This window comes from Elgaria multicarinata, chromosome 9 (assembly GCF_023053635.1).
Source record: "Elgaria multicarinata webbii isolate HBS135686 ecotype San Diego chromosome 9, rElgMul1.1.pri, whole genome shotgun sequence".
Taxonomy (NCBI): domain Eukaryota; kingdom Metazoa; phylum Chordata; class Lepidosauria; order Squamata; family Anguidae; genus Elgaria; species Elgaria multicarinata.
In genome coordinates, this window is record NC_086179.1 from 30,247,153 (window position 1) to 30,267,354 (window position 20,202).

Below are 20,202 nucleotides of genomic sequence, written 5' to 3' on the forward strand. Positions count from 1 at the left end.
ATAAGTTAGCTGTTTATTGTGAATTGGGGGGGTACCCGGGGGTACCTTATTATGGGATCTTAAATTGCACAGGTACCTTTGTCCTTAATCAGGATTGGATACCTTGTTGCAGCAGGCACTCTAGGGTTTGCTCAGACTGATCATAGCCTATGCCACTCCTTAATGAAACCAGATGTGTCATAAATTAAAGTGCTGGCATTCAAGTGGATGGGAGAAGGCCCATTTTTAATGCAGGCTACTAATATATTCATAGCCACAATTCTATGACATCCATCAGTATTGTCTTAATCTTTCTATAAGATTGCTTTAGAAATTATTAAACACTTGTTATTACTAAACTGAAGAAGTTGTAGGCTATAGCTTAATATTTACTTCTCTGGACAGAAGTACTACAAAGAAAACAGATTCCTGTTCAGCAAAAAATGTCATCGGGAAGAGAGTTGAATTAATGCACAGATTAAAAAGCAGTATTTTAATTTTTTCCCATAAGGAAACAGATTTTAAATGGTATTTTTCTTCCATAAATACATTAGCAGCAGAAGTCCCCTTCTCAAAGGAAGTGGTTACCAGTTACAGTATAGATAATACCATATGATATAACCACTGTTTAGTAAAACTCTGACTCATGCTAAAACCAAGTCTGCATTCCAAACACAAGCATGCCGTTCTGTATGGATCCCATACTGTACTGTTGCATTGGATCCTATTCTATACTGTTGCATTGTAGTCACCTGGAAATAGTCAGTTGTCAACCTGTGAGCACTTAATTCATTGGTATACAATGAATGCTGATTTAAACAAGTTCCTATGGAGCTCAACATTATTTTATATAACAAGTAAGTCATAGCCAGAGTATTGTACTGCTGTGATAATTTGATTTGTATACACTAAGGTACAATTAATTGTAAAATAGGATATCTGTATTGTTCCAAATAGTAGGCTGATCAAAATTCAGAATTGTATCCACCTGTTTCATTCTAAAAGTCATGCATGACACATCAGCCAGGTCACAAATAGTACAATTCTAACAGATGAAAGTGGGTGGTTGTAACATTGGCATGAGCTTTCTGGAAACCGTTCTGAAAAAATATGTCGGCCATTTTCATTAAAGGCATGAGCTCTGGTCATTAGAGAGGTTCACTGTACAAATATTAGTTTGATAAACATGATTTTAGGAAGTTGAGTCAATTTCACTTCAAGAACGCCTCCATTTCTTATTTGTGGCAAGAGAGTGTGTCATTTGACACATACATGCCTGTATTAAGCCTACAGTCTTCACTTCTTGCAGAGTTTATCAATTCTTCCTCCTCTGAAGAAGAATCATCTTCTTCCTCCTCCTCCTCCTCTTCCTGGGCTGAGAGACTGAAGGTGGGTCCTTTACAAATTTTCAGGTGGCGAGTAAGGTGATACTTGGTCAAATAAGCCTTGGAGCATTTTTCACACACATAGTCACGTTTTCCTTCATGAGAGTTTAAGTGTTTCTTTAGATGGTTTGTTCTCAAGAACAACTTCTCGCACTGGGGACACTTGATCTGACGTTCTCTAAACAGAAAGGGAGGCAGCAGCATTTTAGGAATGGTGATGTTAGGCAGACTGCATTTCTGACAGCACTTTGAAAACCTGGAAGTTTATTTCATAACACTATTTGGATGTTTCAACCCTGGCTTCACATGTCTGTTTGACATTCAGAAACCTTCCATTTTTGCATGCACAAAAAGACATGTGAGATGTACATGCTCCTGCAACATTACAGGAACAAGTTAGAAGGCAGCACCCACTAAAACAACCAAGAAGGAAACAGCCAATACTGCTATTCTCAAGTGGCTTGAGAGTAGTAGTATTTCTTTTAGCACTTTATTTTTGTTGACTTGCAATAAAAACATTAAAAACCAGTAAAAATATATATCATATAGACAGCTAAAATGGTGGAGGGTGGGAAGTGTGCACAAAGCCCCATTATACAAAAGACTGTTGCAATTCTATGACCTTGCTTTCAAATTGAGGTCTCTGGATATGCTGGATGTTATTTTTGTGCAGCTATTTATTTTTCAACGTTAAATGTTAACAAATCAAGAGTGCTGTTTTTCTTTGTTACTGTAATCATACTAAGAAATTTAGGTTTGACATAGAATCCAATATATCCATTTGACTCCCAAAGAATCCCAGCTTGTGTGTTATAACGACATGAACCCAGCCTCTAAGGTCTGTATCACAAGAGACTATCCTTGCTTGTTTACTATACACCTTTATTTTTCAGTGAATCTCTTAAGAAAATGAGAGTTAAATGCATTTAGGAATCTTACTGATATTAAATTGGGTTGATCTAGTAAAATGGTTGGCGTTTATTAATTTTTATTTTATTTAAAATATATCTGAACCATTCCAAGTCCACAATCTTTAGGGCAATGCATTTATTACTGTGACTAGTATCAAACTGAAAAGAGAATTTATATGTACCTTGTAACCCAGGGGCAATCTGTGGCCTACAACTCCCATCATACCTCACCATTGACTATACTGGCTAGGGCTTATGAGAATTGCAGTCCCATCAACATTTATCTCTGTCTAAATCCAAGTAAGCTGTTCTGGTTCTAAATCAGTGCCCGGTGACAGCAATGGACTGGATGAGGGGAAACAAATTGAAGTTTAATCCAGACAAGACAGAGGTGCTCCTGGTCAATCGAAAGAGAGATCAGGGGATAGGGATTCAATCTGTGCTGGACTACTGTAATGTGCTCTACATGGGGCTGCCTTCAAAAACTCTTCAGAAACTTCCACCAGTTCAGAATACTGCAGCCAAACTTGACCAGACCTGGTTACAGGAAGCACACAACTTCTTTGTGAACAGCAGCTTCGCTGGCTACCTGTCTGTTTCTGGGCAGAATTTGAAGTGCTGAGTATGACCAACAAAGAGCCTGTCTGGTCCTTAAGATCTTCTGAACAGGCCTTTCTTTCAAGACTGCTACCATCAGAGGTGCGTTTGGTGGCGTCACGAGAGAGGACCTTTCCAGTAGCCGCTTCCAGGCTGTGGAACTCCTCCTAGGTTTGGTCCCTTCTCTGCTGTCCTGCCAGCAAGTAAAGATGGCTTGTAAGTGTGTCTGTTGGGTTTGGATACTGTTTTCATTCTGTAGTTATGTTTTTGTTGTATTTTAATGCATTTTATTGTTTGATGCTATTTTGAATTGTTTTTGTAAGCTGACTTGAGTGCCATTTTTTGGTGGGGAGGGAAGAAATAAATCTGGAAGGCCGTATGTTGCCCACCCCTGCTCTCTAGTACATTAAGTTGCATTCTTTATTCTGCTTGTGGGAACCTTGGGATTCTTTCTGTAACGTTGGTTTTGGTTTGTAACAAACCAGAATTCTACCACCTCCAAGTCCTTTATATGAGACAGATAAGCACCTCCCTAAAGGCCACTAACTTCCTTTAGACAAGCTGGACTGCAAATTACTCACTGTGTATGGGTGAGCACATGTTGCTTGAGATCCTGCCGTCGCATGAATAGTTTGTCACAGTAATCACACTTCAGGTTTTTCTCCCCTGTGTGGATGACCATGTGCGACTCCAGGTGGGCCTTCTGAGTAAATGACTTCTCACAGAGAGCACAGCGGTAATTCTTTTGACCTAGAATTAGATATAAACAAATTGCATACGACCATTTTACCCTCTTTCTTCCAATCGCAATCACAGATGAGAACTCGAGCCATCACCATTTGCCATTATTGCACAGGCAGCCCTCTGTAATCACTCCTTGTTTTCATGGCCAAACTCCCAGTGTATTGAATCCTGCAAGCACTTAATGGATCCCTAAGCTCTCCTCACATTTTACCATTGACAATGAGATACAGCACACAAAGCTACAGTTTCCTAGAGGCTCCATGAGAACACTCCTTAATGTCAGGACAGCACCTCCCTCTGGACCACACAGGCAGGGGTCATTTTAATTGCTTCTTGGGGGGGGGGGGGCTGCCTGCTCTCCCAGACATGCACTGCCAAGTGAGCCAAACAGGTGGGCTGAGTGAGTGCTCCTAATTCCAATGTCCTTTAGTGCGTTTTCTTTTGACTGTAGACTTCTCCTAGCCATGCCCTCCCAACATGCCCACCCTAGCAAAGGGATTTGATGATCCATTGGGCTTTGGGGGTGGTAATCTCTTTGCCACAGCGTGACCTTTACCTTTTAGCCTGGGTAGGGCCTACCCTCATCACTGCAAACTAGCCAGTGCAGCAGCAACACTTTTCTTCCATTCCCAGTGGCCCCATTCAAACAACACGTTAAACCATGCTGCTTAACCACAAAATGCATTCCATTAACCATTTTGTGGTTAAGCGGGATGGTTTAGCGTGTTGTCTGAACTATGGCAACCAGGGACCAGAGAAGACATTGAAGCAGCTGCCAACATTACCTTCATCCTGACACACTCATCTCCACAGCACAGGTAGGTGAGAGCACTCAGAGCATTCACCTTCCTGACATGCCCTGGCAAGAAAATGCTCAGAGGCCAAGCAGAGCTTACAGATTTCCTTGGAGAAGGAAAAAGGGACTAAGCAAAGCACTACTTTGGCACCATCTCAGGAATGAGTGAGTCCAAGTCTGGGCAGTCCTCTCCTTTTGCTAGACCTTTCTGGAAAGGGAGCTCTTATCCAATTCATGGCACTTGTTCATGGCTTCACAGCTAAAGCAGCTCTCCCCGCCCCCCCAGGGAAACCAGCAAACTATGGCATGGATCTTGTTCCTACTCTTCCTCTAGGAAACAAAAGGAGGAAAGGAATGGCAGGCATGGGGTAAGAAGTGCAGGAGCTGTATGCTTTTATCTGTACGCCGCTTTGAGATCTTAATGATATAGGGTGGGATATAAATGTTTTAAATAAATAAATGATGGGAACTGATCAAGGTTTTCAGCTTTTGGTCCTTTAAGGCAGGGGTGGGCAACCTCTGGTCCTCCAGATGTTGGCCTACAACTCCCATCATCCCTCAGCATTGGCTATGCTGCCTAGGGCTGTAGGCCAAAACATCTGGAGGGTCACAACTTGCCCACTTCTGCTCTAAGGGGTCTCATTGCCCAATTCTCACTCTCAACACTTAAGAGAGCACTTCTCCCACTCTCAGTTCACCCTAGTGAGCATCAATGGCTGGCAAAAGAAAGAAGTGGCAGCATAGCTCACCCCTAGCAACAGGCAGGGCATGAGGAGCAAGGAACGCCCAATAAACCTTTGCAGGGGAACCCTAGTCCAACTCAACGAAAACTTCCAGAGAAAGACATAGAAACTGGCCAGCCAGGGGAGCCTTTGAAGGGAAGTGCTGGACCAGTAGGGCACAGGTCCTTCGGAAGCTTGCCCTTAAATAACATCCTGCTCTGCAAAATCCTAAGGTTAAGGAATGTCCTCCAGGAACCTCTGAAGACTGCAAATTTTCTTACCATGAATTTGTTATCTCAGAGTCTCCCAAAGCACGTTCTACCCACCCATCTTCTGGGATCAACTCAAAACTTGGTAGAAGACTACCGCTTCTGCCAGCACACACATGTGGAGAAAGGACTGTATTCATCCCTTTTGCCCAACGTTTAGTTTATTTTCATTATAGTTAACAGCTTGCAATTAAACATGCATGCATCAGTTAGCAGAGTTTGTTTTTTGTTTCATTTTGAGTTTGAGGAGTGCTTGCTTTTGCAGTCTACACTAGGACACCAAGGTGACACCACCATCACTCGCAACTGGGAAAGCAATTAAAGTGGCTCTGTCCACATGCTCCAAAGAGAAGCACCATCTCAACATTAAGGAAAGTGACAATAGACATCCTCAGTAAAGAAATTTCAGTATTTCACCCACTGTGATCTATGACAGCGGCCTTCCCATCTTAATGTCACAAAACCTGACATTATTTCCCCATGTCCCCTCTTTGAAGAAGCATTTATTGAGCTTGTTTAGGAAGCAGATGAGCTTGGCTACAACTGGGAACCAAGCTGCTGGCACAGTAAAGCTCTACACAAAGTGCCCGGGATGACAATAAGAAAAACAGCTATATGTTCTTTCTGTTCTGCACAGTTGACTTAGACAAGACTCTAGAGCAAAACATGCAAGGTATCTAATATTTAGAAACTGGCATCAAATATTCACTTCTAATATTGGGAGCTTGGTCAAAGGGAGGTAACATACTAGCTGATCCTAAACATCTTAGACATTCTGACACTGGTAAAATCTATGCTAAATAGTTCCTCTGATTATTGCTAAATATCAACCAAAGTACCCAGAAACAAGATAAGCTGTAAATAACAAACACTTTACTGTACAGTTGAAGCAAAACACTGAGAACTGATAATTCAAATTAAAGCCAATATGTAACTGGCCTGTACAACTTTAGCGTGTTGTACAATACAGTTCATAAGTAGTCTAGGCAACACAGTGCAGTCCTCTATTCTAAGAATGAATGAACAGGATCAGTCTCCACTGTGATCAACTTTTATAAGGTCTCAAATGCGCCTTTGGAAAAGCAACTTGAAGCTCCACTCTTGTCTACACTTACCTGTATGAATCTTGAGGTGTGTACGGAGATTGCTGGGGTCACTAAAGGCTTTGCTACAGAAATCACACTTGTGCGGCTTCATGCCCATGTGCCCCATGAAGTGAACATGAAGCTTAGAAGGCGAGATGAATGCTTGAGGACACATGGAACATTTCCACTTCCTTTCCTTACTGTGGCCTGGTCCATGGCTGCTGCTGTGCCCCTGACTGGGGAAGTGGATGTGACTACTCAGATGGGCCTTGAACTCTGTGTAGGATGTACATTCTTTTCCACAGTGACAAGTGTGCACATCAGGATGCTCAGGAACACCTTTAACACAAAACCAAACCTAGTTGGAAACACTACCACCTTCAAATATTTGCAGGGTTGCTAGTAATATGGTTCCACTTGATGGTGGCCAACCTGCCCTCGTTTTATCCAGTATAAAATAACGCAACATGCATGGCTTTTAAGACTGCAGGAATGCACAAGGACATTTCTAATTCTAAAGAACTTCAAAGAGACTTATGGACGCAATAATATAGTTTTTGTAAGGCAAGTTGGATAGTGGATTAAGGGGTTTTATGGTAGAGCAGAAAGTAGAAACCAAAATATGACAGATGGAGCAAAAGACATCCAAATGATCCTGACTTTTAAAAGGAATAGAAAAAGCTAAATTTATTTATTTATTTATTTATTTATCATACTTATACCCCGCTCCTCAGCCAAAAAAGGCTCTCAGAGCGGCTTACACTTAGGAAAAAAGACAGTCCCTGCCCTCAGGCTTACAATCTAATAAAGACATGACACACAAGGAAAAGGAGTCAAGGAGGGAGGGAGGGAGGAGAGAGAAAGAAAGAGAGAGAGAGAGAGAGTCCAGCAGGAGCAGGCCCCGATGTTACTTCTGCCTGCTCCTGTCCCCTCGGTCCTTCTTCTTCCCCACAGGGCCAAGATGGCAGTTTGCCCTGTGGGGGGGGGGAAGAGTCCAGCAGGAGCAGGCCCCGATGTTACTTCTGCCTGCTCCTGTCCCCTCGGTCCTTCTTCTTCCCCACAGGGCCGAGATGGCAGTTTGAATTTATGTCATTGAATTAGGGTTATGATATAGAATAGTCAGATGATTACTGCAAAGACAGTAACGTGCAAATTGGCCATTATCTAGTTGCTATTGACTGACTTTGACTCAACATTGGGCAAGCCTCAGAGATCACAACTGAGCTTCCCAGTGTGCAAGATAATGCTTAGCAACTTTTTTTCTGTAAAATAGATGGAATTAAAATTCCAAATTCAGAACATGGAAGAAAATGAACATGCAGAGATTTAGTAAAAGGGATGCATAAACAGAAACCAAGTAAGTCTGGAGCAGGTGTAAACAACATGGCGCCCTACCTGACCCACTTGCATGGTGGATATATGGGGTGCTTGTGCATGTGCGAGAGTGTGTGTGTGTGTGTGTGTGTGTGTGTGTGTGTGTACACATGCATGCATTTAGGAGTAGTGATCCAGAGTGAGAGAGAAAAAGAGATCGAGGGAATGAGTTGGCTGGCAAAGGAGCAGCTGAGGGAGAAAAAGGGGTTGACTTCTGTGGAATAGGTTTCTGCTGATGCTGAAAACTAGGTTCAAAGGAGTTTAGTATGTTGGGGCTCAGCCCCCACCTCTATCTTGTACTCAGTCTTTGTGGCACATTCCTTGTCCTTTCTGACTAGCTATGCCTCCCATGACAGCCATTTTGTAGTGGTGCCCAGGACAGCTTATCAAATTGCCAAATGTGCCCCAAAAGGTTACCATCCCTGGTCTAGAAGCTGTATTCACGGTAAGTTTGTCTAACTGCTTACCAATCTGCCGTGCATAGTCTCGACTGTAGTAAAAAAGAAGCTCGTGGTCTGGAGGGATATCACATGAGGTGCAGAAGTAAATCTTTCCATCATGAGGGTAAGCTACCAGATTCTGTTCTTCCCGGTTCCTATTCCACACAGAGGGGGAAATCCATTGAAACATTATGTAATCCTATTTTCATTGCATCTCCAGCAAATAGCCCTGAAACCTTTAAGATTCTCAGCACCAGTCACTTAAAAGTGGGTGTTTTCTGATAATGGAAAAGTAGCATCTATTAATAGAGAAGGGCCTGTTAACCCTTTTGAAATGTACAATTTCGTAATGCCTTTGCCTCCTCTCTGCTCGTCTCCATCTCGTGGTGCAGCCACTGAGTGATTTCTATCCACAAGGAGCCTGGTTCTTTAGAAGACGCAGGCTGACCTGAGAGGCATCTCCCCCTTCTTCCCTAACGCCTGTCCTCCTCCTGCCTCCATTATGAACTTCCAGGCTCCAGTTTGGTCAGCTGCCTGGCTTTAGGCTAGGATGCAAAAGGATAAAAACCAAAAAAGTATCTGGGCGAGCTCTTCTCTCTTGCCCACAGTTGCAGGGCGATAACGCTGCTTTATTCAACCTTAATTAATGGTGAAATAATTTCTCTCTCCTGTTTTTCAGCGAGTTTCTGGCAGAGACAACATATCCGCCTGTGAGGGCCTTGGGGCGCTCGCCTCACGGCTGTTGTCTATATTGGGGTGGTCGGATAGCATCCCGGTTGCTTCGCTGGAGGTTGGGACCTGCTGCTCGTTATTTCTGTGTCCCATAGCTCTGACAATTTGAATATGTCTGACTTTTTGCCTTTCCTGATTGATAAGCCCCCTGTGTTTACATAGGCAGTCGCCCAGGAGCAAAGGGAGAAATTCAGAGAAGTGGATTCTTTTTTTTAAAAAAAGGCTGGTAGATGGAATAAGTGACAGAAGTTGAAGAAAGAAGATATTTTAGTAGCGCTAGTGAAAAGGGAGCAGTAGAAATAACTAGGTTGTTTGCAAACACTGTCCTGGGTGAAGGCAGGGAATGAACTAGAGAAGAGAAACCAAACTTGGCAAACACTTGATCCCATGTTCCTGCCTTGCTCTGGGCAGTGGGAGGTATAGCTCATCGAGAATGCCTCCTTGCTAGAAGAGGAAATGCGTAATTTCAACAAAAGATTGACAAAAGCCTATTCACCAGAATCATCAAGTGTTCAAAAGATAGGAAAACACCATGAAGTGTCCACTTCATTCTTCTACTTCTTGAATCACAAACGTACGTGATTGTAGGTGCTTTAAGGAGACCGTTTAGATGAACTAATTTTGCTTGACAAAAATATGAGAACAGTAGTAGAGACAATGTAACTGGATTCGGATGACACAATAGTCCACGGTTGACTGTTGCGTCATCTGTCAAGCATTTTCGACACAACGGTTGGTTATTTCCGTTAAACAACCAACGCAAATAATCAAGGGTGTGCAGAGTTGACTATCTGCACAACCATTGATTATTGTGTCATGTGGTGGGCTCTGTTGACTATTTCACGTGTCTACAGAGTTGTGAGGTAAGAGCGGCAGAACCTCCGTCTCTCTTGCCCAGCAGGGCTCTGTAGGAATGTGTCATTAGTCCAGGGAAGCATGTGGGGAACCACCGATCGTGTGGCTCCCTACGCACTTCCAGGGACGTGCACAAATGGAGATGGGGGTAAGGGGTAAGGATCTCTCCTACAGCATCAAACTGTGGGAGAAATCCCCCCGTATCTGCCCCGATATCTGAAGCCCATTTGTGGATATTGGCAAGACAAACGCAACCTCTATATCTAACAGCTCATGTAGCATCCCCCAAAATATAATTCATTTTTTAGAAGATCACCCCCATATTTTTTTTAAAAAAACAAACAGGCTGGGGCCCACAAATTAAAGTCTAGTTTAAACACAATCTCAAATGCCCTCCTCAATGAACAGAGCTAGTCAGTTTGGCTTTTGTTAAGGGTAAGTTTCATAGAGTGGGAGAGAAGCACGTAAACCAAGATTTTAAAGGTACAATGGGAGCACACAGGAGGATTTTTCCTCCAAGCACCCTGGATTTAGATAGTGTGGGACTCTAAAAATCAGAAAGGGCACTTTATTGACTTCAGTAGTTTAAGGAACTGAATAGTTTCTGGCATCATATACTCTTGATTTTATACTGTTGTTTTTATGTTTCTGATGTTTTTTAAATTTTGTATACTTTTTAATGTTTACTGTTTTAACTTTTGTGAACCACCCAGAGAGCTTCGGCTGTGGGGCAGTATATAAATGTAATAAATAAATAAATAAATAAATAAAGGACAGTGACATTTCAGGTTAAATGAAGAAGTGACAAGACATTGAACTATGTATCTAAAATAATATGCATTGCTCTGCTAATGCAGCTAGCCATTTTGTCATTATAATCCTTTCTCACCTGGCTTTCCGCACAAACATCATCCAGTTACATTCATTTTCATCAGTTGTGATGATGTAGAACTCCAAGACATTGTTATGATACATCTAACAGGAGAAAGGTAAGACAAAAGGGCCACTTCAGATGTTTGACAATCTCACCACAGAGAGTGCCTCAGAAGCTGCATGAATATCTGCATTCCCAATTACAGCCATCAGCTCCCAGTGGCAACTTCTATGATCACAGCAGCACACAGAAAGATTCTCAAGGGTCTGAATCAGTCAGGATAAACCATGAAGACTTTGTGTTATGAACCACCCTTTCTGATTCCTTTCCAGTAAGGCACGTTCCACCACCCGCTCTAATTTCCAAGACGCCAGCATCTGAAACCTAGAAAGGTGCTGCGTGCTTTTGGCCTGCAGTGCAAACAAGCCTTAAGAAAGCATTCCTAACATTGTGAGACAGCAGCTTTTTCTACACAAGATTAGGATAATACATCTATCTATCATCTAATTCAGGAGACCTGGATATTTTTCTCATCATAACGTAAAGTTGGCATTTTGTTTGTGAGAAAGGAGGAAAGGCCAAATACAAAACATTAGCTCTGGGGAAGGGCACCTGCTCTGCATGTTGAAGGACCCAGGTTCAATCCTTGGCATCTCCAGGTTGGGCTGGAAAAACATCTGCCTGAAAACCTGGAAAGTCACTACCAGTCCGTGTTAACAATACTGGGCTAGATGATATAATAGTCTAACTCAGTATACATCAGCTTCCTATGTTCCTAAGTTGATGTTTTTGCATAAGATCAATTATGAGAAAGAGAACATGACAACACAAACTGACCTTCCAAATGTGATTGGCTGCTTTGTCTGTCCAATCAGCTACTTCCATGGAGTGACTCTGTTGCCCAATGAGTGGTCCAAAACAAGTACGTACAGGAATGGTTTCCCGAGCCCACACACCTACCAGCAGTTAAAAAAAAATAACAACACCTAGTGAAGTCCAGCAACAGCAACAACAACATGCAATGCATGTAGTGAAGTGCTCTGAGGACTGCTGCTAAAGATCTGGCCATGAAAGCTTCTATAAAATGGGATAATCACAGAAACTACTATCACATAACACTCTTGGGGGGTGGGGTAAGCTCACTGTAATCACTGCATAGATCTAGTTGTTGTTGTTTTTTCTAATACCAAGTCATTTACTTTCAGGTGAGTTGTGAAACTGAGATCCTGGCCTCCTGTGCTCAATAAAGATTTCATGGCACTTCCTGCAAAAATAGAAAAATCTCATTTCAGAAACTGCAGAAGTAGCTAGGAATGCAGCAAGACTCTCTGGTTGCCAATTCGTTGCAGTTATAACAACCAGGGTTCTTGAATCCATAAATGTGTGGTTCTCCCCCAGATACTCTACAGAATATCTCTGCCCAAGCTGACAGTTCCATTCCCACCTCAGAGAGTGATGGCTTAAACCTTAAAGCAATCGTTTTCAAAAACACTGTTCCAAAGGTTGCAACAGAGATCCTTTCCTGAAGGACAGCTTCCCCACCACTACCAAGGTCCCCCTCCAATATGCAACTGCAGAGCGGGTTCGGTGTTTTCTAGGCCACTCTCAGTTCAAGCAGGGCAACAGTGAACTTCACCAGTTCTGGTTAGTGTCACACACAGACTAAGTGTGAACTGGTAGAAGTGCCCCCAAATCTTCCACGGTAGATGTAGAAGGGTAGTGCAGTGTGAATCACTGCAGAAAGGGTTCCCCCCTCAAGACAGAAAATTTGAAAACCACAGGCTTAAAAACCATTTATGAGCAACGTTGCAGTAATCATAAAGAATTGTGGAATTAAGCATTACTCTTACCACAAGTTATATTTGAGTTTCAAGAAACCCTTGAAGACAGGAGATGAGGCCAAACAAACTCACTAGTTTAGCTAAACTGAAACTGCATTTTCAAAAACACATGTAACTTATGCATAATATCATGGAGCTTAGATTAACTATTTTAAAACATTTGATAAAATTGAATGCAACTAAGCCTTTTTAATGAATGCCTATGCCTAATTCCACTAAACTGCTGGAGTCTTGAGTTTATTGCCAAAATTTAGCTAGTGGCCATACCCAAGGAAGAAGATCCAAGACAGGTTGATAACTGACAATACTGCCCACCTGAAGAGAAAAGGTCACAATTCTATTAGTGTAAACTAATGTTGCTTTGCAGATATTAAAAAATATGCAGAGAATGACACCTATTAGGAATCTTGCTTAGTTAAGAGTGGGAACTAAATAAAGTTGCTGCTAAACTCTTTCCCTTCCAACTATCACCACTGCCTCTAAAAGAGATAAATTACCTTCCTTACGGAGCTGCGAGACTCTTTAATTTCATGGGGATATTTAATATTACAGTTGCTGTTGCTATGTTAACTGTTCTGCACAAGCACATACAAAGATGGATTAGGCAACACTACTGTTGTTCTCATTAATCGCTTAATAATTAGCTCTAATACAAGACAAAAGTACCTCCCACAATTCTCTGATCACAAACACTCTTGCATTGTATACGGTTCTACAATATTCTGCCCAGACTCATTCTCTTTCCAAATAGTGCCTTTTTAATTGTCTTAGTTCCTACAATTTCTGTATCAGATTGTGTTTGCTTGGAATCTCCCTGCCCCAATCCAATTCATTATGAAAAATTACAGTTAACAAGATCCTTACCAACTTCAGCTCCCATGATAGATTGGCGGATAACAAGCTGTTTTGGGAGAGAAAGCCTAGCTCGACTCTCTATTGGGGTGTCTGAAACAAAGGTCACAGGGCCATGATCCGGGCAATCTGATGGGTAGGCCTTGTCACAGAGGGTGCACCCTGCGGATGAGGAAAAGGGATACAGCATCACAAAAATGTTCCTTTGTGTTACCGCAGCATGTCAGTCAAGTGCAAAAAAAATGTTACTACATAGGGCTTTCAGTCGTTACTTCATATACTGCATGTCTGCAAATAGCATTTCCCTAGGATCTGTAGCAAGTAAAAATTGCCTTGAGGTGTCAGACAATGAAGCTTTACAGAAGTTGGGTTTGGGACTTTGGGGTTTGTTTTGTTTTTTAAGGATGCACATGACTAATACTGGTATGCATGGGAAAGTAGTCTAATATAGTACCTTTATGAGCTACCACTTTTGGAGGACTTTTTTGCAAGACAGAGATAAAAATGTAATAGAAACACTTCATTTTGGGTAGCAGACAAAGGACATGAGTTTTTCCTGCATGTATGTTCCTTACAATTGGGGGGGTGGGGGAATAACTTTAAGGGTATAGATTTAGTTTAGTGAACAGTCTGCTGGGGAAGCCCAGTTGCTGCTTGTTGGACACACAAACTTGACCATGCTTGGAGGAAATCTGTTCTTTCAGTTCCTAGCCGAATAAACCGTACAGAGTACTAAGAGATGGAAGGGTGAAGCAAACAAAGAGAGAGCCTCCACCACCACCTCGGTTCTCAGGGCAGCTTTTCAAGTGGGAAAAAAGAAAAGAAAAAAGGATGGTGTGTTTGTAGGTATGTTTTAAATTACAATGATAATAATAAACACCAAATGGGTAAGCCTGCAAGGTGCTTGAAAAACAGGACTACACAGATTAACTTCACCTAAATTGTGTGGCAGGAGAGGGGGAGGCAAAGAGGAAGAGTTGACCTGCTTTCACTTAAGAGCCTGTTCATGTAGATGTTGGGGAGGGAACCCCCACAGCTGAACATCCTGCAGCCATTCCTGTTCCTAGGTACAGTGCATCTGTATCCACCCCTTAACTGAAACATTCCCATTTTGTAGTGTGGAAAGGAAAAGCATAACTGATGTACTCACGAAAGCACGTCTTTAAATACTTATTACATGCAGTGTAAAGTTTAGCCCCAACTTCTGTAAGATTTTCTTTTATGGCTCAACTGGCCTCTGGCACCACAAAAAAAAGACATTTAATGCAAGAAGCTTTCTACGTTTCCTGGAAAGCAGCTGCAGTGCAAGGACTACCCAGAGGCTGGGGCAAGCGTACACGGGCACACACTCACATATGGTAAACAGGGTAGCCATATTCTCCTTGTTTGAATTGGAGTCTTCCAACTGCAATGATGATGGCACAAAACCAAGATTGTCCGAGGAGACATCCACATGATTTTGACCCATGGCTACTTCCTGGCTTATGGAGGACACGGTCACGGGCTCCAAACTGAGACCCACTTCATGCAAGGAAACAGATTCCAGGGACGTGAGGTTGTGTGAGGTAGAAAGTGCAACACTCAATATCCCACTGACGCGGCCTGCAATATGGTCAGGCTCCATAACAACAGGAAGCTCCAAACTGCTGCCATGAATAGGGATGACACCATTATGCCCTACAGTGTCTGCGGATAAACTGCTACCCACGGCATCCACAGCAAGAGGCTCATGACTACGGCTGCCATTTGCAATCTGCGAATGATCTCCAGCCACATCACCCATTGTAAGTTCCTCAGCCATCCGGTCAGATGAGATTGGACTGGCGACCCTCGAGACACTTTCCATAGCAATTGTTGAATCCAGAGCTACCTCATGGCTGTCACTGGGATGCAAGGTTTGAGTGCTGTGTGCATTCACTGAGCGGGAATCCATGGAGATAATGCCTGGTTCAAGGCCCACTGTTCCATTGGACTGGTAGGGATCTAGGCCGGAAGGATTGTTGGAGACAGATAAAGCTGGATTACTATCAACGTTTATATTGTTGGGGTGGATGTACTGAGGTGGAGGTCTGTCAGCTAAATAAGATAAGAGACCTGAAAATGAGGAGAAAAAGAGAGAGAGAAAATTTGAAGAGCATCAGTCTGCAATAACTGTTTTTTTGTGAACCGCCCAGAGAGCTCTGGCTATTGGGCAGTATAGAAATGTAATAAATAAATAAATAACTGGTCAAATTTCAAGTTGCTAAGGGCAATGGCAATTTATCTGCACAAATACAAATCAAAACGTTTTGAAACTCGAGTGGCTTTTCCTCTTTAAAGCCAGAGCATGACAATTATTGTTTAGCAAAGGACAAAAACAACCAAGTCTTGAAAATAATTCTTTGCAGTTTCAAGGTTTCTTGAGCCACAACAACGCAACACAGGCTTCCATAATTCCAGGAGAGGCCTGCTTTTGAAAAGACTAAGGGTTAAATGATAAAAAGAGAACTGGAAAACTGGGAGAGGCCTATCTTATTACAATTTATTTTTCTGCAAATGCAAATCCTGCTGTCTACCCCACAGGGGATTTCATGACAGCTTACAATAAAATGACAATATCATTACTAATTCCTGTAGCGTTTTTAAGTGTGCCACCATCCAACCTCTTCTTAACATGGCTTTCTCATAAGAACTTGTTGATGAACAGAGACTTGGATCACAAACTGCTGTGCAACACTACTCACCAGGTAGAATGTGTCTGAAATAGCTGCTCTCCAGGTGAGGGTAAGGTGGTGGAGGTAGGGTATAATTTCTCTCTGGTATACCACACATTACTCCTCTATCCCCAATGCCCATTGGAAGCATCAGAGACAGAGCAGAAGGTAAGGAGGGCCCCAAATTTGGAATTGCAACTGGCAATCCTAGCAGAAACAAAAAAACAAAACAGTGAGATGATTGCAAATTATTCTTTATATATTTGTTATGGGTTGGATCCATTACCTGCCTTGTGGACAGAAAGCCTCCATTCACAGAAGGTACTGCTACTCGATTTTCTGGCATATTCCCTCCCGCTGCAGCTCACCCCATTCAGCAAGGACCCCCAACCATCTCTGTAGCATTTTCATGGGGTGGAGGGATTGCGGTAGGAGGAAGGAGGTGGGAAAGTCCACTTCCACCAGCACATTTGCAAATGCCTAAATCTGGATCCAACCCTAGGTTTTTAATCCACCCTGAAACAGATGCTTCCTGCTTGAGCCAGGAACCAAAGCTGCCATGTTTTAGTGGGAGGCCAACATCGGAAAAGAGGCTTCCCTTGCACAGAGAAGCCTCTTCCAACTTTTCCTAAAGCTGGGCTTTGTCACGGACATACCTTATCCCAGTTTGAGAAATACAGAAATTCAGGTAAGACAAAAAAATCGAGTTCTTCCCAACTTGCTACATTACCTGGTGCTGGTATGGCATTGTGTGTTGGTGAGGAAGCCAGTCCTAAGTGGTTTCCTGCAACAGTCAGGGCATTGCTCACGGAGGAAGCTGTCAGCTGCTCCATCCCTACAGGGCTCAGGCTCATTTCATTCATCCTAGACAAAAGAAAGTGCTTCAGAATCTGCAAATTATCTGCTCTTTATCTGGTCAGGAGTTTTGCACTCAACACTCACACAGACCTTGCACAGAAAAATAAGACATGCACAGAGGACACCTGCCTCACACCACTAGTACAAACACTATGCTAGGTACTTCTGCATCTAGATGTGACATTCTCAAGGGACTTACAAACCATACTCCACACAGATTAGATCAAGCCTTAACATGTTCACGTTCTTCAATGGCAACTGATTCCAGATTTTGCTGTTATTTATCACCTGCTTTCTCATTTGGAGTTTTATATGCAGTTACAACATAATAAATAAAAACAATTAGTCATATCATTTACAGGCAACAACTTCCTTATGCAAAATGATTCTGAGTATAAAATATAAAATGCAACTCAATTATTCCAAATTATTTAAAGCAAATTCACTATTTAAAATTGTTATTATTTACAGAAAATTAGTTCATTATGTATATTACATGTGGGCTTCAAAAATATTTAATGCTGCAATCCGAAACACACAATCCTAAACAGTCCCATTCAACACACTAATACTGGTGAAATTCCCTCTTCATCACGACAGTTAGAGCTGCAGGAGCCCTGCCTAGCATGACCAGATACAAAAGAGGGCAAGGCTCCTACAGCTTTAACTGTTGTGATGAAGAGGGAGTTTCACCAGGTGCTGCATGCATACAAATGACACCTGCTGAAATTCCCTTTACAATACAGCTGTTAAAGATACAGAAGCCCTGTCCTCCTTTTCCTATGATCACCCTACACGACTATTGTACCAGAAGACGCTATAAGAATGAGGGAGGGGAGTTGTGAATTGTTTGAACTAGCACCACCTCTGCAGCCTATGTGGTCAGTGGTAACCATGCCCACCCCATCTATGTGTTTGGTGTCCTACATGTGTACCAATGTGATGGGGGCCCTGACTGGCCCAGGATCTCTCCTCGCATGGAGAAGCTCTATATGCGTATGTTAGTTCGCATGGAATGCTGCTTTCTCATGCATACTAAATATACAGTCAAGGGGGCACACCTACTTTGGCAGCAGAAGGACATAGCCACGAAGTACAATCCTACTTCCCCGATAACACATAAGAGATGTTTTCCTTTGCTCTAAATAGTTCTGAGAATCATCACTGAGGACAAGATTGCTAATTTGTAAACTCGCTGAGTTTGGACGACCCGCTAATCAACGGTTGTTTCCCACTTTGTTCCTATCTCCCCACCCCCCACCCCGTTGATTAACGTGTTGTTTGAACTCAGCCATAGCGTTAAGACTGAATTAGCAACTATCCCATCTCCAATACTGCCTCTGTAGAGCATCTTTAGCATTACTGGTATACATAAAAGGCTATGCATCCCACTGGATGCAGACCACCAAGGGTGCTGAAATCATAGGGAAGAACAAGCAGAACACAAATGCTGCACTACCAGTTTAAAAAAAATAAAAATTATTTTCCTGGTCCTCCTCCTCACCTTCAGTGATGCTTACACCATTATCAACAATGGAAAAGGGTCACCAGTTATCACATTCTGCATGTTGTTACAATAAAGTCTGAACTCATTTCCACTCAGCTTCAAGCCTCTTAGTATTACACATACCTTGACTTATAACTGAATACACCGCGTTAGTTTTAAGGTTACATTCCCTGCAGTTGGGAAACTATTTCATCTTCCCCAAACTTACCTTCAAAATCCTGGCTGTGATTATCATGCCAAATAATAGGAGTCTCCTTATGTTTAGACACAGGTCAGCTTGGTCATCCCCCAAATTACCATTACTCCATGGTCTGTAGTTATTCTGCCACAGCACTCTGGGCATGCTCAGAGGCACTCTTCTGTGTTGCGACCTCAACTGTCCCAAGGCTCAACTCAAGCAAATTTCTGGGCTGTGCACCCGCATAAATTCAGCCCTGACATTATCCTACTACACAACGTGTTCTCACCTGGGATGCATCTGCCTGGCAAGGCCGGGACTATGAGGGGCCCGGCGGCGGCGACACCCTCTTTCTCCTCCTCCTCATCTGGTCTCCCCACGCCAGCCTTTGCCCGCCAGGAGCCGCTCCTCTCCGCCCCAGGCAAGCAAGCATCGGTCTACGGCAACTACAGCCGCCTCCGGCACCACCTGAGCCCAGGCCTCGGAAGGGCCGCCGGCCACCGCAGCAACCCCAGTGGTCTCATAAAGGGGGGTGGGAGAAGAATTCGCCGCCCCAGCCGAAGAGAGCGCCCCCCTCCGGAAGGGGTGGTGGTGCAGCTCCAGAAGAGCCCCTCCTCGGAACGCGAGAGCCGGGGAGAGAGGAGGGAGGGGGGCACGACCAGAACGGCGATGGCTTCCGCTTTGTTCCACATCCAGGAAGCGACCCCCCCCCCTTCCTTCTCCTCCTCCTCCTCCTCCTCCTCCTGTGCTCGCGCGCGTGGCGGGACGAGCAGCAGCAGCCGCTGTTGTGTCCACTCCCTTCGCTACAACAAGAGCTGGCTATTCCGTAGTCCTCCCTCTGCGCGCGCAGGCTCGTGGTGCTAATAAAGGCTGCAACGTCGCACGAGCGCGCTTCTCCCCCCCCCTCGTGATCCTTGGGGAGGGAGGGACGGAGGGTGGATAAACATCTGTGCCGTTGGCGCTGGAGGCTGAGGAGAACCTCGTGTTACCTAAGCAGCCTTTTCCAAGCTGGTGGCCTCTAGATCTTTTAAAGAGCACTTGACCACTGGCCGTGCCGGCTGGAACTGATGGGAATTGTAGTACCAAACATCTGGAGGGCACCAGGTTGGGGGAGGCTGTATATGTTTCCAGTGTTCGTCCTATTTAAAGTAGACTCATTGAAATGAATGGGACTTAAGTTAGAATAACATTGGATACAACCCTTAGTTTCCTGTCGCTTACCTTTAAGTAAACCCCATTGAACATAAATCAGGCTTACTTCTGAGTAGACAGGCATAGGATTGCACTGTTACAGTAAAAAAAAACAGTCAAATGACATAGGATTTTTTTTAGGAAGTTTTAGGATGCTTTTAGGAAGTTTTAACAACGTATACTATGTTTTAAATCAGTATATTATGTATTTTATACTTACTGTTCCCTGCCTCGATCAGGATGGAGAGGCGGGTAAGAAATAAATTTATTATTATTTTTTATTATAGCATCCTGCTTGTGGGTTTCCTGTGGGCAGTGG

The 20,202-nt window shown here is 43.3% G+C and overlaps 1 protein-coding gene across 2 annotated transcripts; it reads right to left on the bottom strand.

Moving 5' to 3' along the window:
- Positions 1-313: 313 nt before the first annotated feature.
- PRDM4 (PR/SET domain 4) lies at positions 314-19,259 on the bottom strand. Of its 2 annotated transcripts, XM_063133441.1 has the most exons (12): positions 18,982-19,259; positions 16,880-17,013; positions 16,180-16,356; positions 14,810-15,550; positions 13,469-13,618; positions 12,872-12,919; positions 11,601-11,719; positions 10,779-10,864; positions 8,330-8,457; positions 6,519-6,827; positions 3,454-3,622; positions 314-1,542 (listed from the first exon to the last, which is right to left on the bottom strand). In XM_063133441.1, exons 1-12 carry the CDS (start codon positions 18,990-18,992, stop codon positions 1,215-1,217), a joined length of 2,400 nt encoding a protein of 799 aa, XP_062989511.1. In that variant the 5' UTR covers positions 18,993-19,259; the 3' UTR covers positions 314-1,214. The 2 variants fall into 2 exon arrangements, with proteins under 2 accessions (XP_062989511.1, XP_062989512.1); XM_063133442.1 differs by lacking the exon at positions 12,872-12,919 and having other exon boundaries at positions 315-1,542; positions 18,982-19,256.
- Between the last annotated feature and the right edge of the window lie 943 nt (positions 19,260-20,202).